At 43.0% G+C, this 27,418-nt stretch overlaps 4 protein-coding genes across 15 annotated transcripts in view; 1 reads left to right on the top strand and 3 right to left on the bottom strand.

Annotated features, from left to right (window-relative positions):
* Positions 1-138, bottom strand: part of LOC125883778 (Fc receptor-like protein 5) — a 40,665-nt gene extending 40,527 nt beyond the window's left edge. For 4 of the 7 annotated variants that reach the window (XM_049568335.1, XM_049568345.1, XM_049568337.1 and 1 more), the window contains exon 1: positions 1-138. In XM_049568335.1, coding sequence (XP_049424292.1) covers positions 1-31 — 31 coding nt within the window. In that variant the 5' untranslated portion in view covers positions 32-138. The other 3 variants (XM_049568340.1, XM_049568339.1, XM_049568338.1) reach the window with 1 other exon arrangement.
* Positions 21-26,908, bottom strand: LOC125883770 (low affinity immunoglobulin gamma Fc region receptor II-like). Of its 4 annotated transcripts, none has more exons than XR_007448594.1 (9): positions 26,837-26,908; positions 26,680-26,715; positions 25,934-26,197; positions 24,073-24,315; positions 23,550-23,741; positions 23,144-23,239; positions 18,314-18,412; positions 3,913-3,982; positions 21-144 (listed from the first exon to the last, which is right to left on the bottom strand). XR_007448594.1 is itself a non-coding variant. In XM_049568320.1 (9 exons), exons 1-9 carry the CDS (start codon positions 26,865-26,867, stop codon positions 10,073-10,075), a joined length of 1,095 nt encoding a protein of 364 aa, XP_049424277.1. In that variant the 5' UTR covers positions 26,868-26,908; the 3' UTR covers positions 9,711-10,072. The 4 variants fall into 4 exon arrangements, 3 of the variants coding, with proteins under 3 accessions (XP_049424279.1, XP_049424277.1, XP_049424278.1); XM_049568320.1 differs by lacking the exons at positions 21-144; positions 3,913-3,982 and adding exons at positions 9,711-10,116; positions 15,941-16,030; XM_049568322.1 differs by lacking the exon at positions 21-144 and having other exon boundaries at positions 3,803-3,982.
* On the top strand, positions 3,406-7,451 carry LOC125883783 (uncharacterized). Its single transcript, XM_049568354.1, has 4 exons — positions 3,406-3,787; positions 5,741-5,824; positions 6,445-6,792; positions 6,941-7,451. Exons 1-4 carry the CDS (start codon positions 3,559-3,561, stop codon positions 7,153-7,155), a joined length of 876 nt encoding a protein of 291 aa, XP_049424311.1. The 5' UTR covers positions 3,406-3,558; the 3' UTR covers positions 7,156-7,451.
* Positions 7,740-9,646, bottom strand: LOC125883760 (filaggrin-like). Of its 3 annotated transcripts, XM_049568299.1 has the most exons (3): positions 8,411-9,646; positions 7,949-8,256; positions 7,740-7,915 (listed from the first exon to the last, which is right to left on the bottom strand). In XM_049568299.1, the coding sequence occupies exons 1-3, from the start codon at positions 9,229-9,231 to the stop codon at positions 7,740-7,742; spliced, it is 1,305 nt and encodes a 434-aa protein (XP_049424256.1). In that variant the 5' UTR covers positions 9,232-9,646. The 3 variants fall into 3 exon arrangements, with proteins under 3 accessions (XP_049424256.1, XP_049424255.1, XP_049424254.1); XM_049568298.1 differs by having other exon boundaries at positions 7,740-8,201; positions 8,356-9,646; XM_049568297.1 differs by having other exon boundaries at positions 7,740-8,256.
* Positions 26,909-27,418: the final 510 nt, after the last annotated feature.

Genomic DNA, 27,418 nt, shown 5'->3' with positions numbered 1-27,418 from the left:
AGAGCAGCAGCAGCAGAGAGGTCCCCTCCATCCTGTCACTTGGTGAAGTGAGATCTACGTGTTGATGAGAGGTGTGATCAGCTCAAAGCCCCCTCCTTCCTCTGTGCCTGTGCTGGCAGTGTTGTTGTTTCCTCTCCACACACTCTTTGTTTGTTCAGTCCAAATAAAACACATAAATTCATTTGTAGAAAAAGACACTGAACCAAAACATGACGAGAAAAGAGACAGAAACAAAATCAAAATAACAACAGAAACCAGAATCTAATATCGTTACCTGCATGATGCGTTCACTGACAGTCGGACAGACTCTGCAGGATGTGTTTGTGGTTTGGTGCTTTTATAAACTGAGGTTAAACTGCTCTTTTGATCAGACTTTGATTTGAGTTTCACAGTAAGATGACTGATCGTTATCTTTAAACACTGCTTTGATAAATGATGTTAACGTTTGTCAGACACAGACTCAGTGTCTCTGCAGGCGGCAGCAGGAAGTGAGAGGAGGGGATGCTGTACCTGCAGGTGTGAAAGCTTCTCTCTATTGCAGCCACTGAAATGTGTGTGTCAGACACATTAACAACACACACACATAGACTGTATAAATAATGGAGGTAGCTGTCCTGTTGCACCCACTGGTTTGTGGGTTCTGTTTTGAAGCCTGGAGTTCGGCATTTTAGCCGTCACCATTTTGTTTTTCTGGAGCCAGTCGTGACCATATTTGGGGGAGAGGGTGGAGCTGTGGAGGAGCGAGGACACTATCAGCAGACAGTCTGTCACTTACAGCAGCCCGGCCTTCATTATGTGTAACTTTAAACCTTAACTAAATGGAAACAGGTCAGTTATTTATAAATTCAGCCCCTGTACAGTCGGACATTTTCACATGGAGGTCTGTGGCAGTGATGTTTAACCATTTTCTAATTCACAGGGACATAAACCTCATCATGTGGCATCAACCCTGACAACTGTCTACCTGCAGGAGCGTTCCATAGAAGCAAAGCGTTCCTACATGCACTTGCTGCCGCTACAGTCCAGGGCTGTGAGGATGAGCAGCTGCTTCAGTGAACGTCACTGACAGAAGTGTGAGCTAGCTTGGTGCCATGTCAGTAACTGCATGCTGTAGGAGGACACTGAATCACTGAAGTCACCAGAGATTTCAGCATGTTTGGACCAGTCATCTGAAGTTTGGTGCAAATGTTACCACAGGCCCAGTTTATCTCCGCTGAGCTGTACAACTGTTCACACAGCAACATTATCGGCTCAGCACAGCAAATCTGTTACCACACGGTGGCATGAGAGACGCTAAAGATGCCAGAGGACATAAAAAGCATCAACATAAAGCTTGTATAAAAAAAAGGGGCCAAAGAAGGATCCCCTGATGGACGTCCGAATTAAGTCCCAAATGTCCTTAAATCCTGAAACACCATGTGTGGGGCCCCTGACCTCTTGTCATTTTGCAAAAGTGGCCCCTGGGCAAAGCAAGTTGGGCGTCCCTGATCTGTGGGGACTGACTCGCTCTTCAAGTGGACACTAGAGGACATTTAGGGCCCGTCCCAATACCCCCACTTGGCCCTACCTCTTAGCTCTACCCCTACATTTGCGTGTTCCCGCGAGGGGTAGTGGTGTCCCAATTCCTTTTTGCGTGTAGGGGTTAGTGTTGCAAGGTATACAGGTACAAAAATAGTACCGCGGTACTAGAGTATTCCAAACGGTACTATACTGCATTTGGAAAATACCGGTACTTTGAAATTGATTCAATTCATTAATTTAGTTAATTTATTTTACTCATTTATGCACACAAACGCCTTTCTTGTTCCTATTGGAGCACAGATTGCGCAAGTGGTGTTTATGACAACACCTGTATCAACATTCGCTGCTGGCGCACGTGAAAAAAGCCAAGAGAAAGTCTGCCTCGCAAAGGGAGACAACACGAGACAACACAAACTTGGTGGAACATTTGAGATACCAAACTGTGATGCCCGTACCAAGGTACTTACAGAACCATGATTTTTTTGGTACCATTACACCCCTACTATTTATTGTTCTAAAGGTTTGTGTCCAAAAGGACTTTTCCTTAGGAAAAGTACCGAAGAATATCGAAAAGTATCGAAATTCATATTGGTATCGGTACCGAAACAAAGATTTTGTATCGTGACAACTCTAGTAGGGGTAGGGGGCATAACGAGGGGTAGTGGGTATGAAACTAGCCCTTTGGAGCGAGGGATTTCAGACGTCGTCATGGCTACCACCGAGCAAGAGACGGGGAAAAAAGTTTGTACATGTACGTATAATTTCTCTAATAAACATGGAACTTTTGTAAAAATGTTTTTGAATAACTGTGTATTTGTGTAGAGAACGGTATAACAATTTTTTATTGCTATTCATGATGTCTAGATTGGAGTTGACTAACAAGCTAGCTAACGTTACCATCGTCAGGTTGCTTGTTAGCTAGCTAGCTAGCTCACACTATCTGGCGTCTGTCATCTGGGTCCATGTCATTGGTTCAACATCCCATTAGTCCGACTGTCCGCGATGCTGAACGGCTCACGGCAGGCGTATGGTGCACCGCGACCGGCTTGAAGCGGAGCAGGCTCACGGCTTATGTGTTTGTCACTTTCTTTTTCATTTTAACCCACACCATGATCTTTGCCTGACCCTAACCAAGTGGTTTTTGTGCCTAAACCTAACCAGACCTTAACCACAGGGTGTCATGATGATTTCGGAACGGACTTCAGAAAAATGAGTTTAATATGGTCGGAACAATGGGCTGTCGAACCAATGGGCTGTCGAACCAATGGGCAGTTCCCCTGTCATCTGTCCTGTTCTGCAAAATTGTCAGATTTTTCACATTACGATAACACGCCAGCTAGTATAACAATGCTGCCTCGTAATGTTAGCTGGTTAGCTAGCTAGCTAGCAGAAGCCCCCTGTTGTCTGTCGTTCATCAAATGAAGCATGATGAATAAAGCAAATGCGATTGGTAGGATGAACTCAACCGGAGACTCGGTTGGAAATGTAGATGGCTCACAGCTTCCTGTTTAAAATAGTTACGTATGCGTGAATGTAACCCACGCGGTGACGTAGTGAGTGGTGTCCCAATTCCTAGGGAATGATTTCAACCCCTACCCCTCGCTGCTTCATTTCAAGGGCCAACGGGTAGTGATGTGATGTTCGCGAACGAGCTGAGTCTTTGAACCGGCTCTTTGAAGTTCCTAATTTCTTTGTTTTTTTGCTTTAATTTACTCTGTATCCATTAATTTCATATTATTTGATCTAATATACATATATATATATATATATATATATATATATATATGTGTGTGTGTGTGTGTGTGTGTATATATATACAAGTCAGGGCTTGTTGTTTATAAAGGGCGTTGCTACAAAGGAACGAGCCGAGTCTTTGAACCGGCTCTTCAGAAACAAGGGGTGTATTGGGCCTTAGTGTTGGCTTCATTTATCAGCCTGGAGGTTGCAGCTTTCAAGCACACATGAAACATTATCTGTGTGTCACTATGGGAGGTCTCTGTCATACATGTCCGTATATTCGTTCATCAGTGAATTCAGATGTCACAATGCTGCCATTTAAGTTGTGTTTTTAATGTACTTTGTCCTCAATCTGACATTTCTCCATGTAGTGTTGTTGTTTCCTATTTTCCTGAACACATCAACAAGTTCAACCCAGGAACAGGAAGTTTTGGATATAGTGCCACAGCTGGGAGCATGGCTATACGCTGTCATCGTGGAACTGCTCTGATTATTGGAGTCGTTGTGATGACTGCGGGCCTCTGGCTCGGTGAGTTATTTGTGTGAGACAGATGAAAGTGTGAGAGTTAGTGTTGCTCACACAGGGAGGCGTTTCTCTCCTCTGTGTGTGTGTGTGTGTGTGTGTGTGTAGACACATGTATAACGTTACAGTACCGGGCCTGTTGGAGGTGACTCAGCAGATTTGATCACTGTGATTTCCTGGTTCATCCCAGCACCTCAGCTCCTGGAAGAAATAACGAAATATGTCTTTAGAGAGATATTACATACTGATACAGGTATCACATCATGTTATATATATATATACACATATATGTACATATGTAATGATCCAGGTAACAGCAGTGTTTCCTCTCTGTATTACAGTCACCTGCACATGAACAACAACCTGCTGTATTTATAATGCTCACAGTCACACTGTTTATATGGTTTATTAACATCTGTATTTATTAATATTCTGATTGTGAGTTCATTATTTAATAACCCAGAATATGATCATGTGTCTTTCAACACTGGAAATAATTTATTAGGCTCTCTGATCGTCTCCATAGCAACAGCTGATAAGAGAAACAACAGATCGTTTCTGATCAATGCAGAAAGTTGTTTGTTTCTTTTCTCGCTCAGATTTTGAACTCGATGAATCAGAAAACAAATCAAATATCAAAACTGTCAGTGACACACTGAGTTTAATCTCTTATCTGTATGAAGCTGATGTATCAGATCAGCTGTCCAATCAATAACTGATATCCAATCAGGGAGGTGTGTCGGTCGGTAAAAGACTTCCGTGTATCCTCGCCTCCCTCTCCTCTGAAAGCCTCCTCTGTCCTCGACTCCTCCAAATTGAGGCGTCTCAATCGACATCCGGGTCAAATGATCGAGGACAAAGGACGGAGGAGTCGAGGAGGGATAATGGGATTAATCCCCTGTCTTGGACAGCTACCTACGGCTACTCCAGCTGGACAAACCACATGACACGATCTGAGTTTAGCCCCTTTTACACTGCCAGATTTTCGGTGAATGTTGGGCCGTTTTGCCGCCAAGCTGCGAGCGTTTAGACACACAGAGCCGGATTGGCGAGTTGATCCGAGGTTACCAATGTTCCACCTCGTAGGGTAGACATATTGGTGGAACCTTTTTGGCTGAAACAGACCGAGGCGGCCTTCTGCAACGGGAGGAGCTGTTGATGACTTGTGGGAGGAGCTGTTGATGACTTGTGGGAGGGGCTGTTGATGACTTGTCAGAGGGGCTGTTGATGACTTCTGGGAGGAGCTGTTGATGACTTATGGGAGGAGCCGCGGCTTCCCTCCCACGTCACTGTTTACGTCACACGCTGAGCTACACGTTTTGTTACTTGCTCACGCCCCCCATTGCCCCGAAAAAGGCACATTCTGTATAAACAAAAGTAGGTAGGCGGCATTTTGCTGCACTCCCCGATTTTGTTTTTATACTGCCAATGCTGAAAAAAGACTGATTGGGCTTTCCTGCAAATTTGCACAGTTCCTGTTTAAAAAGGGCTAGAGATGCAAGTCAGACATCTTTCACAGCATTAAAGGAAATATCCACTTTAGAATGAAAACACAGACAGTACTTACTGACCCTCATGCCAACAAGAAGTCCAGTGTAGTTTTTTAATCCACAAAACTCGTTGGGGGTATCGGAGGATAACAGCTAGCTGGAATAACAGCTACACTCGTACCCACATTTTGAAAATGTAATTAAACTCTGCTAATGCATTTCAATAATCCAAGTGTCCTGAAGCTGCGGCATGCAACACTGACTTGAAAAGACGTAATTTACTCCACTTTTGTAGCATCATTTCTCACCGTGCTCAGTTAGCCTGCAGGAGTGCTGTGTTTACATGGCAACTCAGGCGAGACTCGAGAACTAGCACCACCACTAGCCATCAGCTAGTCTCGCTTTTATTTGTCAGAGATCCACTCTCTTTGTTTGTTTGCAAACTGAACATGTGTCTCTGCTGTTCCAGCTGTGAGGCCATCTGGGGCACATGAGCAACAGGAGCAACAGGAGCAACAGGAGCAACGGGCACTGGCAGCAAAGCAACATGCAGGTGACAGCATCGCTTCAGTTTAATGACACTAAGATAGACTCCAATATGGACATGATATTAATAAAGATATTATAAACTCAATGTTAAGTTGTTACAAAAGAAGCTAGATACAGACAAAGATAATATTGCAAAACATGCAGGTGACAGCATCGCTTCAGTTTAATGACACTAAGATAGACTCCAATATGGACATGATATTAATAAAGATATTATAAACTCAATGTTAAGTTGTTACAAAAGAAGCTATGATAAATGAAGACAAAGATAATATTGGGTGTAAATACAACAGCAAAGTTATTACATGAACATTTGAAGTGATACAAGAAATGATTGATTTCTACATAATGTTTTTGGTTTGTATTTCTCAGTAAGCTTTTGTCTCTGTAGTTGTTGTTCTGTTGCCATCATGGATGGTCAGGTAAGAAGACAACATGGGATGCCTGGAACGCTGATGATATGGTAACAGAGATCTTCGTGACCTCCTCTGTGACCTCACCAGGAGCCAGCTCAACATTGACCGAGCTCATCTTGGTGTCAGAGGATTATGTCTGACTCTCTGTGGCGTCCCTCACAGATGGAATCACTTTTTGAAACTTTTTGTTTGTTTGTTTGTTTTTCAGACCAACATGTGACAGTGCAGCCTGGACATGACGTCACTCTGAGATGTGAGGCTGGTGATGTCTCCATCTTAGCTGTAGAGTGGACCAGACCTGACCTGGAGCCACAGTACGTCCTCTTCTACAGAGACGGACACTTTGACACAACCTTCCAGCATCCATCCTTTACAGGCAGGGTGGAGCTGGTGGACAGAGAGCTGAAGGACGGAGACGTGTCTTTAACTCTGAAGAATGTGAACAGCAGAGACTCTGGAACATACGAGTGTCGAGTTAAATCAGGTGGATCAAGACGCAGAAAGAGAGCCATCATCAAGACTGATCCAATCACAGTCATCCACCTGGAGGTTAGAGGTGAGTGTGTGGAGCTCAGTGTGTGTGTCTGTGTATCAGGTTGGAGCTGCAGTTTATTCCTGAGAGTCAAACATCAGAAATACACAAGACAAATGAAGGCTGTTCAACTAATCACACATTTACTGACTCTGATTTATTTAATCTGCAGGTGCAGAGAAGGAAAACTACATGGATGGAAACACAGAGAGTGAACACCCCGTATATGGAAACATCCCTCGTGGACACATTGGAGTGGCAGCAGGAGGTGTTGCAGTGCTTCTTGTAGCTGCTGCAGTGTTTGTTGCTGTCTGGATATATAAGAGACGTACAGACCAAAGATCAAAGCAGTCCTCTCTTAAAGGGAGTGATGATCCATTCATCTAAAATATCACAGACACTTCTCTTTCTGTCTGAGTGTGTGAGCTCATGTGTCCCTGTCGTCCACGACTCCCCGCCTCATCACGTGCAGTGAAACTGAATCTGTCAGTTTTTACTGAAAGATGTGCTCTGATTTTATTTTTTGTACAGAATTCAGTTATATTTTTTTATCAGTCCTGTTGTTTTATATATAATGTTCCTACAGAGACATTTTACTGGAGTAAATAATTCTCCCCTCTTATCGCGGTGGAGGGGTTGTTAGGCTTTTTTAAAAAGTAAAATATATATATTTTTAAGATAAATTGCATTGGGTGCACATTTTGTTCCTTTCCTCTAAACTCTCTCAGATATTGGATAATTTAAATGTGGCAGCTCCACAGCTGCTCTGACTGTGTATACACAGAGGAGCACATGCTTTGTGACACTCTGAATAATAAAAACAAGTGTTTGGATTCAGGGGGAGAAGTGAATGTTTAGTAAAAACTGGTGCTGCAGTATGACTCAACACCAGCAGGGGGCAGAACATTAAGATGAGAGAAGGCCTGCAGGCTGCAGAGCCACAGACACGAGTTCAGGGTGTGTTTTTCTGATCAGTCAATAAATGTGTGACAGCAGCAGATGTGTGTGTGCTGTGACAATATCAAAGAGAAACAGCTGCAGTCTGTTTCCGGCTGTGCTCTGGCTGTGACCTGGCTGTAACCCGGCTGTGATCTGGCTGTGCTCTGGCTGTGTTCTGGCTGTGACCTGGCTGTGCTCTGGCTGTGTTCTGGCTGTGACCCGGCTGTGATCTGGCTGTGACCTGGCTGTGACCTGGCTGTGATCTGGCTGTGACCTGGCTGTGACCTGGCTGTGATCTGGCTGCGACCTGGCTGTGCTCTGGCTGTGATCTGGCTGTGTTCTGGCTGTGTTCTGGCTGTGACCCGGCTGTGATCTGGTTGTGACCTGGCTGTGATCAGGCTGCGACCTGGCTGTGTTCTGGCTGTGTTCTGGCTGTGCTCTGGCTGTGTTCTGGCTGTGTTCTGGTTGTGATCAGGCTGTGACCTGGCTGTGACCTGGCTGTTTTCTGGCTGTGTTCTGGCTGTGTTCTGGCTGTGCTCCGGCTGTGTTCTGGCTGTATTCTGGCTGTGTTCTGGCTGTGCTCTGGCTGTGACCTGGCTGTGATCTGGCTGTGCTCTGGCTGTGTTCTGGCTGTGACCTGGCTGTGACCTGGCTGTGACCTGGCTGTGATCTGGCTGTGCTCTGGCTGTGTTCTGGCTGTGACCTGGCTGTGCTCTGGCTGTGTTCTGGCTGTGTTCTGGTTGTGATCAGGCTGTGACCTGGCTGTGACCTGGCTGTGTTCTGGCTGTGTTCTGGCTGTGTTCTGGCTGTGCTCTGGCTGTGTTCTGGCTGTGTTCTGGCTGTGCTCTGGCTGTGTTCTGGCTGTATTCTGGCTGTGTTCTGGCTGTGCTCTGGCTGTGACCTGCTGTGTTCTGCTGTGATCTGACTGTGACGTGGCTGTGATCTGGCTGTGACCCGGCTGTGATCTGGCTGTGTTCTGGCTGTGCTCTGGCTGTGTTCTGGCTGTGTTCTGGCTGTGCTCTGGCTGTGTTCTGGCTGTATTCTGGCTGTGTTCTGGCTGTTTTCTGGCTGTGACCCAGCTGTGTTCTGTCTGTGTTCTGGCTGTGTTCTGGCTGTGCTCTGGCTGCGACCTGGCTGTGATCTGGCTGTTTTCTGGCTGTGACCCGGCTGTGATCTGGCTGTGTTCTGGCTGTGATCCGGCTGTGAGCTGGCTGTGACGTGGCTGTGTTTCGGCTGTGAGCTGGCTGTGTCACTTGTTGCTTCAGATGATAGTTTAGAGTCAAAGATGTCTAATTTCTCTAAAAAACAAAAAGTTCCCTTGTTTCCTTTCTCCCCAGTTCTCAGTAGGACAGAGGAAAAGGAAAATGTTTTAAGAGAACTGGGATGTATCCATGGAAGTGTGTGTGTGTCTGTGTGTCTCGGTGCTGCTGTTCTGATAACTTGTGTGTTGCGATAAATCTTGGTGGTGCAATAATAACAGGAGTCAGAAGGTGTAGCACTAGAGCTGTTGTCATGGAGCAGCATCCTGTTGAGTCAGACTGACGATAAACACTATCAGAGTCAGATATATGAGAAATTAATCACTGGATTTCAATAAACCAGACTGCTGACGGCTCATTTTAACTGACCGCAAATGTCTGACTGTTCTTATGGACACAATAATGGTGAAGCTACCCTGAAAATGTGGCGATCACTTCATAATGTGGCTGTTTGTTTGGGTCTGAACTGAAAAACAGGATCTGATGACTTGTGTCATTTAAACTTCTTCATACCTTAAAGAAACTGAATAGTTATAATAATCCGTCGACTACAGAACCAAACCTCTTCACACGCGCACAGAGTGGTGTGAGTTTCCAGCTGCTGGCTGATGTTGGTGCTGTTTATAGTCTGCGGTGTGTTTGTTCTGTTGTCTGCACCGAGCGGTTAGCCACAACCAAACCAGAACAAGTCAAATGTTCCATGTGTCAGCTTAGTGAAACCCACAGCAGCACACGAGGAGGACAGGCAGAGATACCAGAGTTTATTGATCCTGCAGAGACACCACTTGATATCAATATCAGAGCAGTAAAGTTCATTATTATCAGTAGCTTCTGTTCAGTAGAAACATGTCGGTGTTCTTCACCCTACTGAAACACTACCACCTAAACAAATAAGTATTTAACAAGTTATTTATCCAAAGAAAAGTAAAACAATAATGTGTAAAGTGAAGCTGTTTGTCTCTCTGTAGCTGCACCAGTCTCATTTAACTTTCACATATATAAATAAGAAATAAATCCCATGAGTATCCTGAGGTGTGAGGGGCTGTGGGGACCAGTGACAGGCCAGCTGGACTTCACTGGTTGGACTGGTGTGAAGGTGTGAAGGTCTACCTCAGTGAAGAGTAGACGACCTGTGGCTCTGCTGGAGGCTCTGAACACACACACAGTTTAAACAACATGAGAAACTGTTGGAGACAAAGACACAAACACTTTATATATTATTATTATTCTATATGATCTACAATCTGTGTGTAAACAGGAAGTCGGTGTCGCATCATAAGCTGTAATATAACCTACACAAATAACATTAGTCTAATGTTTATAATGTGAGGTGAAATATAATCTAAAGTCTTGTTATCAGACAGCTGCATGCTAACATTAGCAGCTAATGTCTAAAACCAGAGTGTTTCTCAGCAGCATTCATTCTGTTCTCTGAACTCTGCAGCTTTGTGGGGTCGAAGAAATATTTCAAACGTGTATTTTCTGTACGTACATTTCTTGCAAACGGTTGAATCACATTAGTGCTGTTTTATCTAAGACATACCTACATAGTAAAATAATAAGTCAGGAAATGGATATACAGTGTGTAGGGTTAAGGCCTCCATCAAACAGAAAGCATTTTGCAGGTTGCAAGATGCGAGGCGTGCCGCACTGCCTTTGTCTGTTTGTTTGTTTGTTTTAACTGAATGCCAAACTGTTTGCTGCGCCTTTTTATTGTTGCCCGGCAACCACAAACTCACCTCCTCACCCTAATCTTCCTGTGTAATCAATCTACTGTTTATTTATCCTGCAGTAATCAGTATGTACTGTAGTTCCATTTTTTTTGACAATTACATCCTTTTGTCTGCGTGTCCAGAGTAGATATTGGCGTAACAATAAAGCAAACATATATTTCAATTTTTCTTTGTGAGAGCTTATTTTAGACTTAGCTACGTCACTGTCAGCTATGAACCCGCGACAAATTCAAATAATTTAATGTTAGCGCACAGCTCAAAAGAGGGTGGGGGGGAGCGTCAGTCCTGTGATAGTCTGGTGACCTGAATGAATATTATTGCGATTTTAAATGTGTTGTGTTATGCTGAGTACAGCGGTGACATGTTGTGATACATTGTGATTTGTTATCGTTTTTCAACTGCAAACTACGTCCCAAAGGGAAAATTTCTGTTTCTGTGGTTTTATCAAATAAGATTAAGTTTTCAGTCAGTTTTATTGCAGCAAAATGTATCTAGTGGAGGAAAGAAGATACTGATTTCATTATTCTAGTAGGCTACAAACAAATTTGAATTTTGTAATAATAAAAATTTATATTGAAAAAAATTATATCTATCTATATATATCTCTATCTCTATCTCTCTCTCTCTCTCTCTCTCTCTCTCTCTATATATATATATATATATATATATATATATATATCTATATATATCTATATATCTATATAGATATATATATATACAGTACAGGCCAAAAGTTTGGACACACCTTCTCATTCAATGCGTTTTCTTTATTTTCATGACTATTTACATTGTAGATTCTCACTGAAGGCATCAAAACTATGAATGAACACATGTGGAGTTATGTACTTAACAAAAAAAGGTGAAATAACTGAAAACATGTTTTATATTCTAGTTTCTTCAAAATAGCCACCCTTTGCTCTGATTACTGCTTTGCACACTCTTGGCATTCTCTCCATGAGCTTCAAGAGGTAGTCACCTGAAATGGTTTTCCAACAGTCTTGAAGGAGTTCCCAGAGGTGTTTAGCACTTGTTGGCCCCTTTGCCTTCACTCTGCGGTCCAGCTCACCCCAAACCATCTCCATTGGGTTCAGGTCCGGTGACTGTGGAGGCCAGGTCATCTGCCGCAGCACTCCATCACTCTCCTTCTTGGTCAAATAGCCCTTACACAGCCTGGAGGTGTGTTTGGGGTCATTGTCCTGTTGAAAAATAAATGATCGTCCAACTAAACGCATGGGATGGGATGGCATGTCGCTGCAGGATGCTGTGGTAGCCATGCTGGTTCAGTGTGCCTTCAATTTTGAATAAATCCCCAACAGTGTCACCAGCAAAACACCCCACACCATCACACCTCCTCCTCCATGCTTCACAGTGGGAACCAGGCATGTGGAATCCATCCGACACGGCGGTTGGAACCAAAGATCTCAAATTTGGACTCATCAGACCAAAGCACAGATTTCCATTGGTCTAATGTCCATTCCTTGTGTTTCTTGGCCCAAACAAATCTCTTCTGCTTGTTGCCTGTCCTTAGCAGTGGTTTCCTAGCAGCTATTTGACCATGAAGGCCTGATTCGCGCAGTCTCCTCTTAACAGTTGTTCTAGAGATGGGTCTGCTGCTAGAACTCTGTGTGGCATTCATCTGGTCTCTGATCTGAGCTGCTGTTAACTTGCCATTTCTGAGGCTGGTGACTCGGATGAACTTATCCTCAGAAGCAGAGGTGACTCTTGGTCTTCCTTTCCTGGCTCGGTCCTCATGTGTGCCAGTTTCGTTGTAGCGCTTGATGGTTTTTGCGACTCCACTTGGGGACACATTTAAAGTTTTTGCAATTTTCCGGACTGACTGACCTTCATTTCTTAAAGTAATGATGGCCACTGGTTTTTCTTTAGTTAGCTGATTGGTTCTTGCCATAATATGAATTTTAACAGTTGTCCAATAGGGCTGTCGGCTGTGTATTAACCTGACTTCTGCACAACACAACTGATGGTCCCAACCCCATTGATAAAGCAAGAAATTCCACTAATTAACCCTGATAAGGCACACCTGTGAAGTGGAAACCATTTCAGGTGACTACCTCTTGCTCATGGAGAGAATGCCAAGAGTGTGCAAAGCAGTAATCAGAGCAAAGGGTGGCTATTTTGAAGAAACTAGAATATAAAACATGTTTTCAGTTATTTCACCTTTTTTTGTTAAGTACATAACTCCACATGTGTTCATTCATAGTTTTGATGCCTTCAGTGAGAATCTACAATGTAAATAGTCATGAAAATAAAGAAAACGCATTGAATGAGAAGGTGTGTCCAAACTTTTGGCCTGTACTGTATTTAGAGCTCATGTAACGATATGATATTGCTACGCAAAATATGGCAATATTGGCAATTTTGTTTTGGTTATACGACAGCCGCCGTAAAAGCAGATGGAAAAGAACCCGTCCGATGATGTACTGTAGTGGGGGTCACATGATGTGTTAATGCACTAAAAGTGCATTACACTTTTGCAACATGCATCTGTTACAGCCATTTATCGACGTGTGTGTTTATTTTTGTTGTAAAACATTTTGTACTGTGTGGCACTGTGGCAACTTCCGGTGAAAGTTCATTTATTCAGCCAGGTTAATGAGGCCAGGTGTGCGTGTAGAGGCAAACAGTTTTTTGACCGTGGCTGAGGCACGGCTGAAGTGTCTGCAGACAGGAGCAGTATTAAATAATAGGCTTCCAAATTGCTACGAAGCAATGTGCTGTACCTTCTCGCGCTTAAATGTATGGAAGAAATAAATGGAGCAAAGCGACGGGAAACGTGTGGACATTGTTTCTGAGAGCCAAGCCTAGCGTGCATCAATTCATTGCACCGACACGCACCTGCAGTAAGTGACAGTGGAAAGACACTTACAGCATCTGTATCGACACGCCTGAAAAACCACCTCATGAGAGCGTAAAAATGTTTTGGCGAAATTTTCCATTACCTGTTTTCTATTGCGCTATTTAGATTTTGCGCATTTCTAAGGGTAATGGAAACCCAGCTACTGTTCCTTGAAGTAAATGACCTCAAAACTTCACAGAAGTCAAAAAATAAAATGGGGAACATAAACCTCTTCTGCTTTTATTTTGGCAGTTAGTTCAGACACAAGACTGTTTCCAATGAAAAAACTGAAGTGTCAAAAATAGGCTGATGTTAATTTTTGCAGTAATGAATAATTTCAGTGTGAGACATGTCATGTGTGGTGCCATAGAAGAGTTGTTTTGTTGACAGCCCATAAAATGTATACAAAATACATCAACATGTCATGTTAAGACCATGTGGTGACAGATATGTCAATGATCCTCCTGATGCAAAGCCAAGTTTTAACACTGGACTACATCTGGTGTTGGTAGCTGGAGAGGTGCCAGTTCACCTCCTGAGCACTGCCGAGGTGCCCTTGAGCAAGGCACCAAACCCCCCAACCGCTCTGAGTGCCTGTCATGGGCAGCCCCACTCTGACATCTCTGCACTTAGTGCATGTATAGGTTCTGTTTGTTTGTCTGTTTGTTCATGTGTGTGTTCGGACCTGTGTGTTATTGACAACAGAGTGAAAAAACTGAATTTCCCCTCAGGGATTAATAAAGTATATATATATATATATATATATATATAAAAAAAAAATTTAAAAATCATTACACCTGTTACAAAGCAGTGCACAGCGCAGCTCAGTGGTCATTGCTAGTTTCAGATTGATACAGGTATCATTTGCACAACCAGTGCCCACGCTGTGTAAGTGGCAGATGTACTTGTTGGGGAGAGTGTAGGTCTTAAATGAGGTGGGGTCATATGCATTGTTGGCGTATTACTAGTTTTAGTCAGCAGAGAGCAATTGCATCATTGACCAGTAATAACCTGCAGAATTTTCCTATTTAAAGGACGCATTATTCAGATCGTGAGATGCGCCTACAGAGGCGGGTTCACAACATGCATAAGCTCTGCTTGTTATGCACACATTATTCTGGAAACCCATCGGCGGACCCCCGATTTTTTGGCATTCCGGTTTGATTTGGGCAGAGGAGGCAAATTTCCGTTCCCGACTTCCGTTTATATATAAGTAAATATGCTGAACCATTGCGATGGATTCAGAGTTTGCACTGACACCAATTATGTTCCGCCTCGTTAGTTCACTGCACAGACTGTTTAACCTGGCAACAACTGCAGCCAGCTCAAACATGGTTGGTCAATATCACGTGGACTACAAACAGCCTACAACCGGAAACCAGGGCTCTTCCGCTCTTCTTCCGGAGGCAAGATCTTCGGGGTTTGCCTACAGACTCTACGTTCACTGAATGTAGAATCTGTATATAGAGACTATGCACACATGGACGAGCAGATAGGTTGTAGGTGGGTGAAATAATCCATCATTAATGAGGAACATATGAATGACATTCTGTAAAATGTGAACATAGCAGAGAGCACAACAGAGCTGCTGTCCAGCTCCACGTTAAGTGAAACGCTGTGCACATTTAGACACGAGGAGGAGCACAACTTCTATTATTTCTAGAAGCTATAGGTTTAATTCTGGCAGGTTTATAACCACAGTTTTTAGTTTTGATATTTGCTGCAATGACATTCTGTAAAATGTGAACGTAGCAGAGATCAGAGCAGACCTGCTGTCCGACTCCACGGTAAGAGAAACGCTGTGTACATTTACACACGAGGAGCAGCGTAACTTTTATTATTTTAGAAGCTTAAAGTTTAGTTCTGCCAAGTTTACAACTGTATCTTTAGTTTTGATATTTGCTACAGTAACATCACTGCTCTGCTCTGGCTGCATTACTATCAGCAGAAAACTGCTCTGTGCTCCACTTTGCTGGATCCGTCATGTAAACAGCAGTGCAGCAGGTGCAGAGTCATCTGTCTTTTAAAGGGAATGGGAGATGACGCTCTGATTGAATTGATGTTAAGCCCAAAACACACTTAAGATTAATTCACAGACTAAAAACAACCCCTTTGCCCCTCGTGCCTTTGCCTCCAGATTATTTACATTACATATTTTAAATCAGACCCACAGACCTTCTGACTTAACATCCCTGTTACACAGATTTCTTTAAAGGAACATTTCAACACTTTGGTAAATACTCTTCTTTCTTTCTGAGAGTGAGAAGAGAAGATTGATATCAGTCTCATGTTTGTGTGTTCAGCTTAGCTTAGCACAAAGACTGGAAGCAGAGGGAAACAGCTAGCCTGGCTCTGTGGTAGAGTTCAGTAATAAAGAGCAGCTGTACCTCTCCTCCTGTTTGGACTGATCTTTATTTGTCCATAACTGACGTCATCTTTTCTTCTCACTGCTGAGTAAACTGCGGCTGGTTCCCTCTCTGAAAAATAAAATACATTCAATTTCAATTTTATTTATAAAGCCCAATATCACAAATCGCAATTTGCCTCACAGGGCTTTACAGCATACGACATCCCTCTGTCCTTATGACCCTCGCAGCGGATAAGGAAAAACTCCCCAAAAAAACCCTTTAACAGGGAAAAACTTATATTACATGCAACTTATATTAACGTACATTATTGCAGGTAGTGCACCTGATACTGTTACTGTTAGCTTAGGACTGCTAGTGTTAGCACCAGCTACTGATAGCAATATAAAGACGATTAACACTACTGCTGTGTGATTATTGTTCATGTTGCATTATAATCAGATTGTTACGCACTCTAAAATGGCTGCAGGTTTTTGGCGCTGCTGTGAAGAAAGAGACCAAACGTAACTGGAGGGTATTTATCAGAAACAGGAAACTGGACCACCACAAAGCTGCTCGCTGCGATTAAAAAAAAAAAGGCACATTAAACCACAGGGTACAAAAGGCGTCACTGTCATCTACAGCAGAGGAGACTAGTGAGAAACCTGACCAGTGTCACGCCACAGTTCACTGGAATCAAGAGGAGGAAGTAGCTGCTGTGGTTTAACATGCACAGTGAAAAAAAAAAGTCAGTTTGAGGTGTAGGAAACTTTGGTCCTCTGAGTCCGTCTCCTCTTTTATAGATGCCTCAAATCTTACTTTGAGTTAGGATACGCATTCCTGTTCTTTGTTTTATTCTTAAACTTTGTTTTAGTCTGGAGTTATTTCATGTCTCTTCTTGTTAAAAAAAAAGAAAAATCCGATGTTCAGACTCAAACCAACAGTGAATGTACCTACAGCCGGACATGTCTTCTTCGTCTGTACCACAGAGCTCCACTGTTGTTAAAAGCACATCAGTGAGTCACACTATTGCACTCAGTAACATGTTTCTTTATTACCATGAACACACACACACACACACACACACACAGTGCTTCTCAAAGTCAAGAAAGGATCCTTAAATAGCCGAATACCAAAGAGACTACGTCACTGAATCCCACTGAAGGACTGTTCCAGTGTCAAGGATCCTTCAAATTCTACTGAGGACAGATTCCTTCCTTCAGAGAGTGTTCAAGGATGGTTGAAGAGAAGAACAAGGGAGGCTGTGTTCACACAGTCCAACAAGTCTGTGACAGGTGGAAGCCTCTGACAAATAAAGAAGCTAAACAGCACAAGTGGCTCCAGCTACTTTTCCATATTTTAACGTGAAGAACGACATGCTAGGACATGTCAATGGAAGTATACACAGCTGCACGTACATGGTGTTGAGACCACTGGACTACATAGGTGACTTGTTGATCTGTGCAACCCTAAACTGTAAGACATGTCCTGCATGTCCTGTAAGTTCAGCCCACCTAAAATGGCTGCTGAGGGTGTCAGATATTCAGATAAAGGGCTGCTAAATTCTCTTGGCCCCTACTTTTTCACACCTTCATGTGGAAACTTGCCCATTCAATCACCATTGGTCACTGTAGCATGTGACCCTGCGATGTCATGGGTGTTGGGTGCTAAAGGACCCGCCACGCCTCGCCCCCACTTTTCTCACCTCTCTGCACGCTCACAGCAGAGAGGACTCTCTGACCTACATGTGGCCTCTCGCAGTAGATGCAAAAACTCTTCTCACAGGTTGAAGAGACCAGACAAGTTAGTGCTCCAGGCACGAAGTCTGCAAGCTAACTTTCCAAGCACAGGAGAACAAAGCCCAGTTAGCACCCAACTGCTAACTCGGTACAGACAAAGAGTGACCAGTTCTTTACTATTAACATCTTATTTTAGTAGTTATTTCAAATATTAATAATATTGTATGAGGCTGAATTGTTAATCAGATGATATTTTGTCCCACGAGGTGATTTAATTCAAATTAAATCATATTATTGAATATAATTAATAAGTGTATAATTATTAATAATTATTTCTGATTTGAATACGTTGAACCACTTGTTCCCACCACAGGAATATTAGTGGAATAATTACTTTCACGAGCCATGTCAGCAGCTTAGTAGGAATATAGTTTTTAAATAAGGATGAAAAACAGAATATTTTGTGCATGTTAAGTCACCGTAGTTAATTTTGACCCAACCCCAGATACATGTCACTGCCACTAGAGCACCAGATGTGTATCAGTCCACCGCTGAAAATAGTCCCAAACAGATGCATCATGTCCTCCTGTTGGTTTGATATAAACTGCAGTGACCAGCTGAACTTTTCTGTGTTCTACAGTTGGTCCGTGACGGAGACAAAGACAAACAGCCATACCTCTTTTCCTGTTTGATTTGATGTCTTTGACGACTATTTGTCCGTAGCTGACGTCGTCTGCTCCTCTCACTGCTGAGTAGACGGCAGCTGGATCGCTCTCTGGGAAATAAAATACAGATTATGTTACTGCAGGTTCTGCAACTGATACCAGAACAGTTAATATAAGCACTGCTGCTGCTGTAGTCACCATTAGACACAAAGAATTCAGGGTATTTAAGCTCCTGCTACAGTCAATAATAATAATGTATTTCACATAGAACTAGAAAAGGAAGGAACTGATCAATTAAAGCAGCAAATATCAGGACATATTTTAAAGACAGACGTGTAAAAGTGCAATTAACATTTTGACAGTTTTTTTTTCTATTTAACACTTCTGCTGCCGTGAAGGCTGAAAACAGCCCCGAACTATGAGACGAGGACTTAACAACAACAGAGCTGTGAGCTTCCCTAAAGATATGTCCACATGTTGACCGCAGAACAAACATGTCAGGAAAACAAGATCATATTTCTCCTGTTTTAGCTTCTCTGCAATGGCTCCCTGTAAAATCCAGAATTGAATTTAAAATCCTACTGTTAACTTATAAAGCTCTAAATGGTCAAGCTCCGTCATATCTTAGAGAGCTCATAGTGCCATATTATCCCACCAGAACACTGCGCTCTGAGAACGCAGGGTTACTCGTGGTCCCTAAAGTCTCCAAAAGTAGATCAGGAGCCAGAGCCTTCAGCTATCAGGCTCCTCTCCTGTGGAATCATCTTCCTGTTACGGTCCAGGAGGCAGACACCGTCTCCACATTTAAGACTAGACTTAAGACTTTCCTCTTTGATAAAGCTTATAGTTAGGGCTGGCTCAGGCTTGCCCTGTACCAGCCCCTAGTTAGGCTGACTTAGGCCTAGTCTGCCGGAGGACCCCCCTATAATACACCAGGCACCTTCTCTCCCTCTCAATTTCAATTTCAGTTTCAATAAGCTTTATTGGCATGACTGTAGATTAACAATATTGCCAAAGGCATTAAAAATTTACAAATAAAGTACAGTAATAAAAGTAAGTCAGAAAACTATAATAAAAAAAAGATTAAATATATGATATATAATACAAAATACACCAATCTACAATACAATACACCAATATATAATATAGAAAAAAATGAATAAAGAAAAATGTAGATGGTGAGTTACAAGGACTGTAAATATAGACAGGTGTGTCAGGTGTTGTGATGGTTGTCCCTCAGGCTGTGGCATAACCTGACATATGTTGCTGCTGCTAAGCTGCTGACTCTGTTCTCTCCAAGGATGTGTTGCATTTTAGTTTGATCAGGCAGAGAATCAAAGTCAGTGACTTTATGTTTTATTTTTGAGAGGCTCTGATGTGTTCATACTTGCTGCAGTGCAACAGGAAGTGTGTCTCTGTCTCCACTTGTCTGTGTGGACAGAGCTCACACAACCTGTCCTCTCTGGGCAGCCAGGTCTGCCTGTGTCTGCCCGTCTCTATGGCCAAGCTGTGGTCACTGAGTCTGTACATGGTCAAAGTCTTCCTCAGTTTCTCATCAGTCACGGTGCTCAGATATTCTGCCACCGTGTACTGTCTATTTAGAGCCAAATAACACTGAAGTTTGCTTTGCGTTTTTGTGGTCGATGTCCAATAGTTAATGTAATGTTCTTTTTGTTTCTCTATAATTTGGTGGGTCCAGATTGTGTGAGGGCTGTGCTGAGGTCTTGTGTTGTTAGAGGAGCTGAGCCTCAGGACTAGCTGGCTGAGGGGGCTCTTCTCCATGTTCTCCTCTTGGCATTGCAGAGCTTTGTAGTGGTAGGAGTTGGGGTCACTTGTTTTAAGGTGTTTATAAAATTTGATGGCTCTTTTTTGAATTCTAATTAAAAGGGGGAATTGGCCTAGCTCAGCTCGGCACCCGTTGTTGGGGGTGTTCCTGTGCACTCTGAGGATGCTCTTGCAAATCTCTGTATGCAGGATTTCGATGGGGTGTTTGTCCCATTTTTCAAAATCTTGATTTGCAAGAGGACCCCACACCTCACTACCATACAGAATAATTGGTTCAATTATAGATTTGAATATTTTGAGCCAGATTCTAATGGGCATATTAATGTTTGAAGATTTCTTTATAGCACAGAAAGCCCTTCTTCCCTTCTCTCTGAGATCATCAACAGCCAGGTTAAAGTTTCCCGTGAACGTGATGTGTAGTCCTAAGTACGTGTAGTCATGTGTGTGCTCCACCTCATGAGAGCCCAGGAAAAACCTGGTTTGGTTTCCCAGACCCCTGGGTCATTTCTGGAATATCTGAGTATCCCTCCTCAGTTGCTCTTCCTGAGGTTTCTACCTTTTTTAGTGAGGGTCATAAGGACAGAGGGATGTCGTATGCTGTAAAGCCCCGTGGGGCAAATTGTGATTTGTGATATTGGGCTTTATAAATAAAATTGATTGAACTTGGCCGACCCGTAGTAACGACCTATAGAGATGGTTTCTAGTCCCCGTTGAATCAGCCAGCCAACGTGAGCTAACGTTAATGCTGTGTACAAAACAAGGGATTTCCCAAACTGAATAAATACTGCACATAGAAACACAAAACTGCCTTGCTAGCTCAATCCTGATGTAACTAAGGTTTTAGAAAAAATAAAATAAAAAATTAAATAAATAAAATAGCACACACAGATTGAGCTTCTACACCTGGAAACTTCACATGTAGATTATTGTTGAAGATGTTACCAACTAACGGCACAGCTGATGTGATCCAAACATTTCTAATAAGAGCTGTAAAGTCCAAAAGTCAACACTTATTACAAAAAGACAGAAGTAATCATTTCCAACTTTTCAACTTTTTGTTTCTAACAAAATATTCTGCTCCAGTCCGTCTTTGTTGGTGTTCAGCCTTTTGAAAACAAACTGTGGTCACAAAACATTTTACATCCATTTTGTTTTCGTATTGAAGCTCGATGGGTTTCGGATTCAGCTGCAGAAGTGACAATGTTGCCATGAAAAGGTGGACCAATATTTTTAGTGATGAGGAAGGTGTGCTGTCATGCTGATCACATTTTAAATGTCTAGCTGACCAATCAGATTGCCTGATCTGACCTAATTCTGTGTAATTATTAATAATTAATACTTGAAAAACAAATGTAAGTCAAAGTTCAGATGTAAATATTAAAGCCTCTACAAGGAACTTTCATTTTGAGTTGATTTTGGCGACCCTGTGGACAAAAGCGGTAGTGTTTTGCCGGAATGAAGCCTACATTTCCCATGAGCTCTAGCGCGTATTGTCGTAAAGATGCTTACCTGGCTCGCGCATGTGTTTGTTTTGGGGATGAATGAAACAACAAGATGGGAAAACTTTGCCCCCACTCCCATCGGGGATCCCAGCTCCACCTCTCCGGCGTAAGCACCACCGCCACCAGGCGAGCACTTCCACGGCTTCTTGGGCTGAGTATAGAGCGGTGCCTCGCCTCTTTATTTCTCGGCACTCGCTGGACCCTGTCGGCGCCTGGCTGGTACCTGTCGTCGGCCCGGATGAGGTGTTCCAGCCCCGCGGCCCCTGCTCTCCTCGTCCCCGCTGGCGCAGGGTGAATCTGCGCAACCTGCGGCCTCTGTGTGTGGCTCCCCAGACAGCTAACGCCGTGGACCCACCGGCTCCTGCCAGGATTGGGCTGGTAAATGCTAGATCGCTAGCGAACAAAACGTTTATCCTGAAGGATTTCCTGACTTCCCGAGGATTGGATTTTCTCTGTGTGACTGAGACGTGGCTGACTGTTGGTGAGTCCAGTGCTTTCACAGAACTTTTACCCGATGATTGCTGCTATTTTAACTCCCCGCGGACGTCGGGTCGAGGAGGAGGAATAGCGACTATTTATAAGAGTCACTATAAATGTAAGCAGCTAGGTAAGATGACGTGTGCCGTCTGAGTGCCGTAAATGGCTTCATCCTGGAAGCGACCTGGGGCGGACCCGGAGACAGTTTCCTAAAGGTATGGATATACACTATATAGAAATAGCTTATCCTCACACCGATGGTCTCATTTGCTGTTGTAGGTCACGCACAGACATCAGCAGAAACCAGAGACTTTTGCATATCCAGTTAAAAGTTCCTTGTAGCAGCTTTAAGATTCATAGAAAGCTGGGTGTCGGTGGCTTAGTGGTAGAGCAGGCGCTCCATGTACAAGGCTGTTGCCGCAGCGGCTCAGGCTCGAATCCAGCCTGTGGCCCTTTGCTGCATGTCATTCCCCCTTCTCTCTCTCCCCCTTTCACACTTACCTGTCCTGTCCATTAAAGGTAAAATGCCCAAAAAAATATCTTAAAAAAAAAAAAAAAGATTCATAGAATGCAAAATGTTGGTGTAGCATAAGTATGGACAAAATCTGCATTCATATTTACATTAAATAAACAGAACAATTGTTGACTAAATCACAGCTCCTTATTTTAAGATAAATGGTGTGTGATCAGAATGTAGACAGATGTGTAAATCTGCACATTTATATTTGGTTCATGTTGTTTCTTTGTTTGTTCACAGTCCTGCAGTGAAATATGTGCAGGTCCACATTTAGCTCAAGTGTTTTGATCAGAAACAGGAAACTGGACGACCACAGAGCTGCTAGCTTCTGTTAACCACAGGGTGCAAAACGGACGCGTGCAAAGCACAACGCAGACTGCCATCAACTAAGATACCCTCCTACAGCCTGACACTTGATAGGCTCACAAGAATAGAAGAACAAGAATACACACACACAAACACACACACACACACACACACACACACACACACACACATACACACACACACAGAGTCAACGTCCCTAAAAGTCCCCTTAAAATGAATAAGACTGTCATTACCTCTGCTCCCTCTGATTGGCTGTTGCAGGTTACGTGATATTTTGACATCACTGTATGTGATGTCATCTCTGATGTCATTATCTCCAACTTCAGTGGCTGAAATGAATCAGAATAATTACGATCAATTTTACCATCAACGTTTGAGACGACACAAAAGGGAAATGCTTACAACACATTAGGAATTGAGCATCTACAGTTTCAGACTTCATCTGCTGAGGAAGACCATGTGATACAGTCAAAAGCTCCAGGATGTACTAAATGGACCTTGTGGTGAGGATGTTAACAACAGAAAAGTAATTTATGGAAATCTTCATCGACGTTTGACTTCAGTTTATTAGAGTTGAAAACTGCAGCAGAAGGATAAAAATTAACCTGTGAAACACTGTTTGTCTTTTTTGTGTCTGACCTTTATGTTTCCTGTGGCTGCATCGTATCACCAGTAGAACCAGCAACACCAGCAACACCAGCACACAGACAGATGAAACCACAGCCCACAGGATGGACTTAGGAAGAGGGGGACCAGAGCGAGAGCTGGGTGAGGAAGAGGAGGAACCAGAGGTATGGGTGGTTGTGGGAGAAGGTGTAGTGGGGGGTCTTCCTAAAAAAACAAAAACAAATATAAGATCAAAGGCACCAAAATAAAAATAAATAGAAAACACGTTCACTCATTTTTTCCTGTGTAAATCAGATGTTCTCAGCTTGGTGCAGTTTAATATTTGATTTTTAACAAAAGCTCATGAATGCAGCACTTTATAGCAGCTGGTTTCAAATCATATCTGAAAATAATTCCTGAGTTCACTTTAGACAGAGACAAAAACATCCCATAAGCGTGGGCTGAACGCTGACACATTTGACATGTTTCTGTGCTGAATGCAAAGTTAGACATGTTGTCACATTATAAATGTATTCATAAAGTTTGACCTCCTGACCTGTGACAGTGAGCCAGCTGGGTGGAGACTCTCCATGACCTGTGATGTCACACTTGTAGAGGCCTTCATCAGACCTGGTTACATGGCGGATGGTCATGTGACCTGCAGGCTCAGTCCTGATGAAGGAGCCATCTTTATAGAAAGCAGCTGGGAGGTTGGAGGACGTCTTTGTTTTACAGTGCAGAGTGACATCATGTCCCTCCATCACAGGGAGGACAGGACTCTGCAGGATCACTGATCCACCTCAACACAGAGACAAACTACAGCATTTCATCCACTGCATGTGAGTGTAACGTACAGTTGCAGCCTGCAGCAACTGGAGACACAGCAACTGTATTTGTCTGCACTTTATCTACTGATTAGTTTATAGATAACTGTACATCGTGCCCAGTCTTTAACATTTGATTTGTTTGTTTACAGCACATTTATGTTTCTTATTGTTTTAACTTCTACAAGTCGTTTAATACCAAGCTCAACTTACAAAGACACACAGATGAAAATAAATCCTCATCAATAACACAAATCATGCACAACATTTAATTTAGAATTATTTAAATTAAGGGCACACTTTCCCTACAAATGTAGCTTAAAGAGCAACACATGAGTATGAAACATTAGAACAGAAGTAATAAACAATGTGGACACCTGGTCATTTCCAACCTGCAAACACACTCTGTGTTCACACCCTTTGGGACTGCTCTGGTTTTGTCTTTTGGTGTTTCCGCAATCACCAGCAGGGCAGTATTGAGTTAAAAAACAACGATAAACAAAATGACTCTGCGGTGTGTTCTGGAGGCAATGTGCATTCTGATGTGAGTGCAAACAGAAGCAGGAGAAAATGGGAGGTGGAGAGTCCAGTGGGGACACTGAACGCCCCGGAGACAAGAGTCACGACAGAGATTCGGCTGCATGAGGGAGGAGCCAATGCCCTGGGTGTTACTAAAATGATGCTGGTGGCAGCCTTTTGTGTTGTATCTTGATGCAGAGTGGCTCAGTGGTTAGGGTTAGGCAACAGACTACTTGGTTATTCACCTATCTATACCTATATGTCTAATCAGTTTCATATATCCTTAAATTATTGGCTTGGGAATTGCCTTAATGGAGGAGCAATAGTTAGGGGCACTGAGGGGTTTGCACTCAGCATCTATTTGTGCCAGGCACAGGCTCTTACAGTTCACAGTTTACCCTCTGCTATAATAACTCAATAACACCTACTGTGAGATGTCATAATCACCATATCAAGCAGCTGTGTACCTTTAGTGATATTTACACTGTTTATTTACTGTGCAGGTCCTGTTGTTCTTTATGTGTCTGTATATGTGAATTCTCTACTGTTTTGTAATTGTATATAATTTGTATGCAGCATTTACTGGATTTTCACCAAAATATTAATTAACACACATTTAAAAAACCAAAACAACAGTACTTAGTTATGGCCAGCAAAAGAAAGTGGATGTCACAAAAATCACTCAGTGCAAACGCAAATGTAAAAGCAGCAGTGTGTCTCTAAAAAAAAAAGCCCAGCTTTGAGAGCCAAACACACCACAACCGGTGTTGTTTGTTGGTCTTGAGTGCCGCTCTCCTGGGGCAACGTACAGTGTTTGTTGGAGTCATCCTCTCTGTACATATTTTTATGCTCTCCAAAGTACAGTTTGCTCTGAACATGTAATAATAACGTGGACAGTTACATATTTGGTGGAAAGCCAAACTGCATTTGACAAGCGCTTTATGTTCAAGCTGTGTGAGTGAGATCAGGCTGAAGGACAACTCTTTTTGTCTGATGATGAAAATGTGAACGTGACTGATCTGATCATCCCTCAGTAAACTCTTTACTGCAGATATTACAACAGTCTGATCTTACCAGTGACACTGATGGTGATGCTCTTACTGGTTGCTCCCTCTCTGGACTCACACCAGTAAACTCCACTGTGCCATGGGACGGTGAGGCCGATGTTGCAGACAGAACCAGCAAGTTTTCCCCAGTCAGCTCCACATTCAGTTCTGGTGTCTGTGGTTGTGTTCCTCCTCAGAGTCCATCCAGCAGAGCTGTCGTCCTCCTCACAGCTCAGAGAGACAGAGTCTCCTTCAAACATTTGAGAGCTGCTGGGACTCACAGTCAGAGAGGCTGCAGGGAGGAGGAGGAGGAGGAGGAGGGACAGACAGATGCTGTAAGAGATGATCATTTTGATTTTCTACAAGACACACTGTCACATTGCTGATATTCCAATTTACAGCAGAATATCTGGTGACATGTGTGCTACTCATAAATAATTTATTTCCTGATTATTGATCTCTGATCAATACTTTCATTCAGCTCCATCATCCTCCTGTTATCATGTCATCTAGCTTCAAACCTGACCTTCAGCAGAAGCAGTTTTTCTCCTCTGTTAGCCGGAGCATCATGCCATGCAGGTTTGTGGATAACTAAACCTTTTAAATGATCATTTTTAGCTTCGGCTGTTCAGTCTGTGCAGACTGCAGCCACCAAAACTGCACTCAGTGTTTCATTGTATTCACTAATGTCCCTCCTCTGACACTGTCCTCAACACTCATGTGTCTGTCAGAGAGTAAAGAACTTTTCAGACGTGACAGAAGAAGTTTACTGACCTTGGTTTGTTGTGCAGCTCAGCAGCGAGGTCACAACTGAGGACAAAGAACACTCAGGTTAGTTTGAGGTTTCACATGTAACGAGACATCTAAACTTTGTTTGTCGTACGCAGACACACAACCATGCATTGATCAAGTGTCATGAAGTCTTCCTCACCCAGCAGCCACTGTAACGATGATTCCTCCATTTCATGTCTCGGTCATCTGAGATCAGTGCATGAATGTTAACTGTTCACACCAAGTAAAGCCCACCTCCTTCCTCTGTGTGTGTCTCTGTTGTGGGTTGGCGTTGGCAGGAAATAGGCCTTTTTGTATGTCAGTGGTATGTACAGCATTTAGATAAATGTTTACACAGCTGATCAACAATATTTCAGTCCAGTAACAGTTTTTACATTGATTTAATACCAAGGATTTGATAAGATCATCTATTAAACATAATTATACATGATAATAATGATATAATAATAACAATAATATAATTCTAGTTATACTATTAAAACTCTAAGAATGCAGCAGCTGGAGCAGTCGTACCTTCCTCACTGTCCAGTCCATTGATTACACCTTCATAGTCAGCTGACTGATGGAAACTGTCAAAGTACGATACACCCTGATATTAAGAATAATGAAGGACACCTGACTGAACCCAGAGGACAGTTTGGGGACGTCTGAGTGGAACTGTGCACTGACCCCTGATGGCTGCTTGACAGAGGTGAACATGGAGGTGAACAGTAGAAGCAGT

Source organism: Epinephelus fuscoguttatus, linkage group LG23 (assembly GCF_011397635.1).
Source record: "Epinephelus fuscoguttatus linkage group LG23, E.fuscoguttatus.final_Chr_v1".
Taxonomy (NCBI): domain Eukaryota; kingdom Metazoa; phylum Chordata; class Actinopteri; order Perciformes; family Serranidae; genus Epinephelus; species Epinephelus fuscoguttatus.
The sequence above is the reverse complement of the archived record's forward strand: the minus strand, read 5'-3'. Positions and strand labels throughout refer to the sequence as shown.

What these genes read in the sequence shown, in the direction of transcription:
- LOC125883783 (XM_049568354.1), top strand. Translation starts at nt 3,559, where the DNA reads ATGTCACAATGCTGCCATTTAAGTTGTGTTTTTAATGTACTTTGTCCT. An exon ending in GACTGCGGGCCTCTGGCTCG is followed by an intron (nt 3,788 to 5,740) that starts GTGAGTTATTTG and finishes CTGCTGTTCCAG; the next exon opens with CTGTGAGGCCATCTGGGGCA. An exon ending in GGCAGCAAAGCAACATGCAG is followed by an intron (nt 5,825 to 6,444) that starts GTGACAGCATCG and finishes TTTGTTTTTCAG; the next exon opens with ACCAACATGTGACAGTGCAG.
- LOC125883760 (XM_049568298.1), bottom strand. Translation starts at nt 9,231, where the DNA reads ATGCTGCTCCATGACAACAGCTCTAGTGCTACACCTTCTGACTCCTGT. An exon ending in CACAGCCAGGTCACAGCCAG is followed by an intron (nt 8,202 to 8,355) that starts GTCACAGCCAGG and finishes GAAAACAGCCAG; the next exon opens with GTCACAGCCAGGTCACAGCC.
- LOC125883770 (XM_049568320.1), bottom strand. Translation starts at nt 26,867, where the DNA reads ATGGAGGAATCATCGTTACAGTGGCTGCTGG. An exon ending in GAGCTGCACAACAAACCAAG is followed by an intron (nt 26,198 to 26,679) that starts GTCAGTAAACTT and finishes TCCTCCCTGCAG; the next exon opens with CCTCTCTGACTGTGAGTCCC. An exon ending in CATCACCATCAGTGTCACTG is followed by an intron (nt 24,316 to 25,933) that starts GTAAGATCAGAC and finishes CTCTGTGTTGAG; the next exon opens with GTGGATCAGTGATCCTGCAG.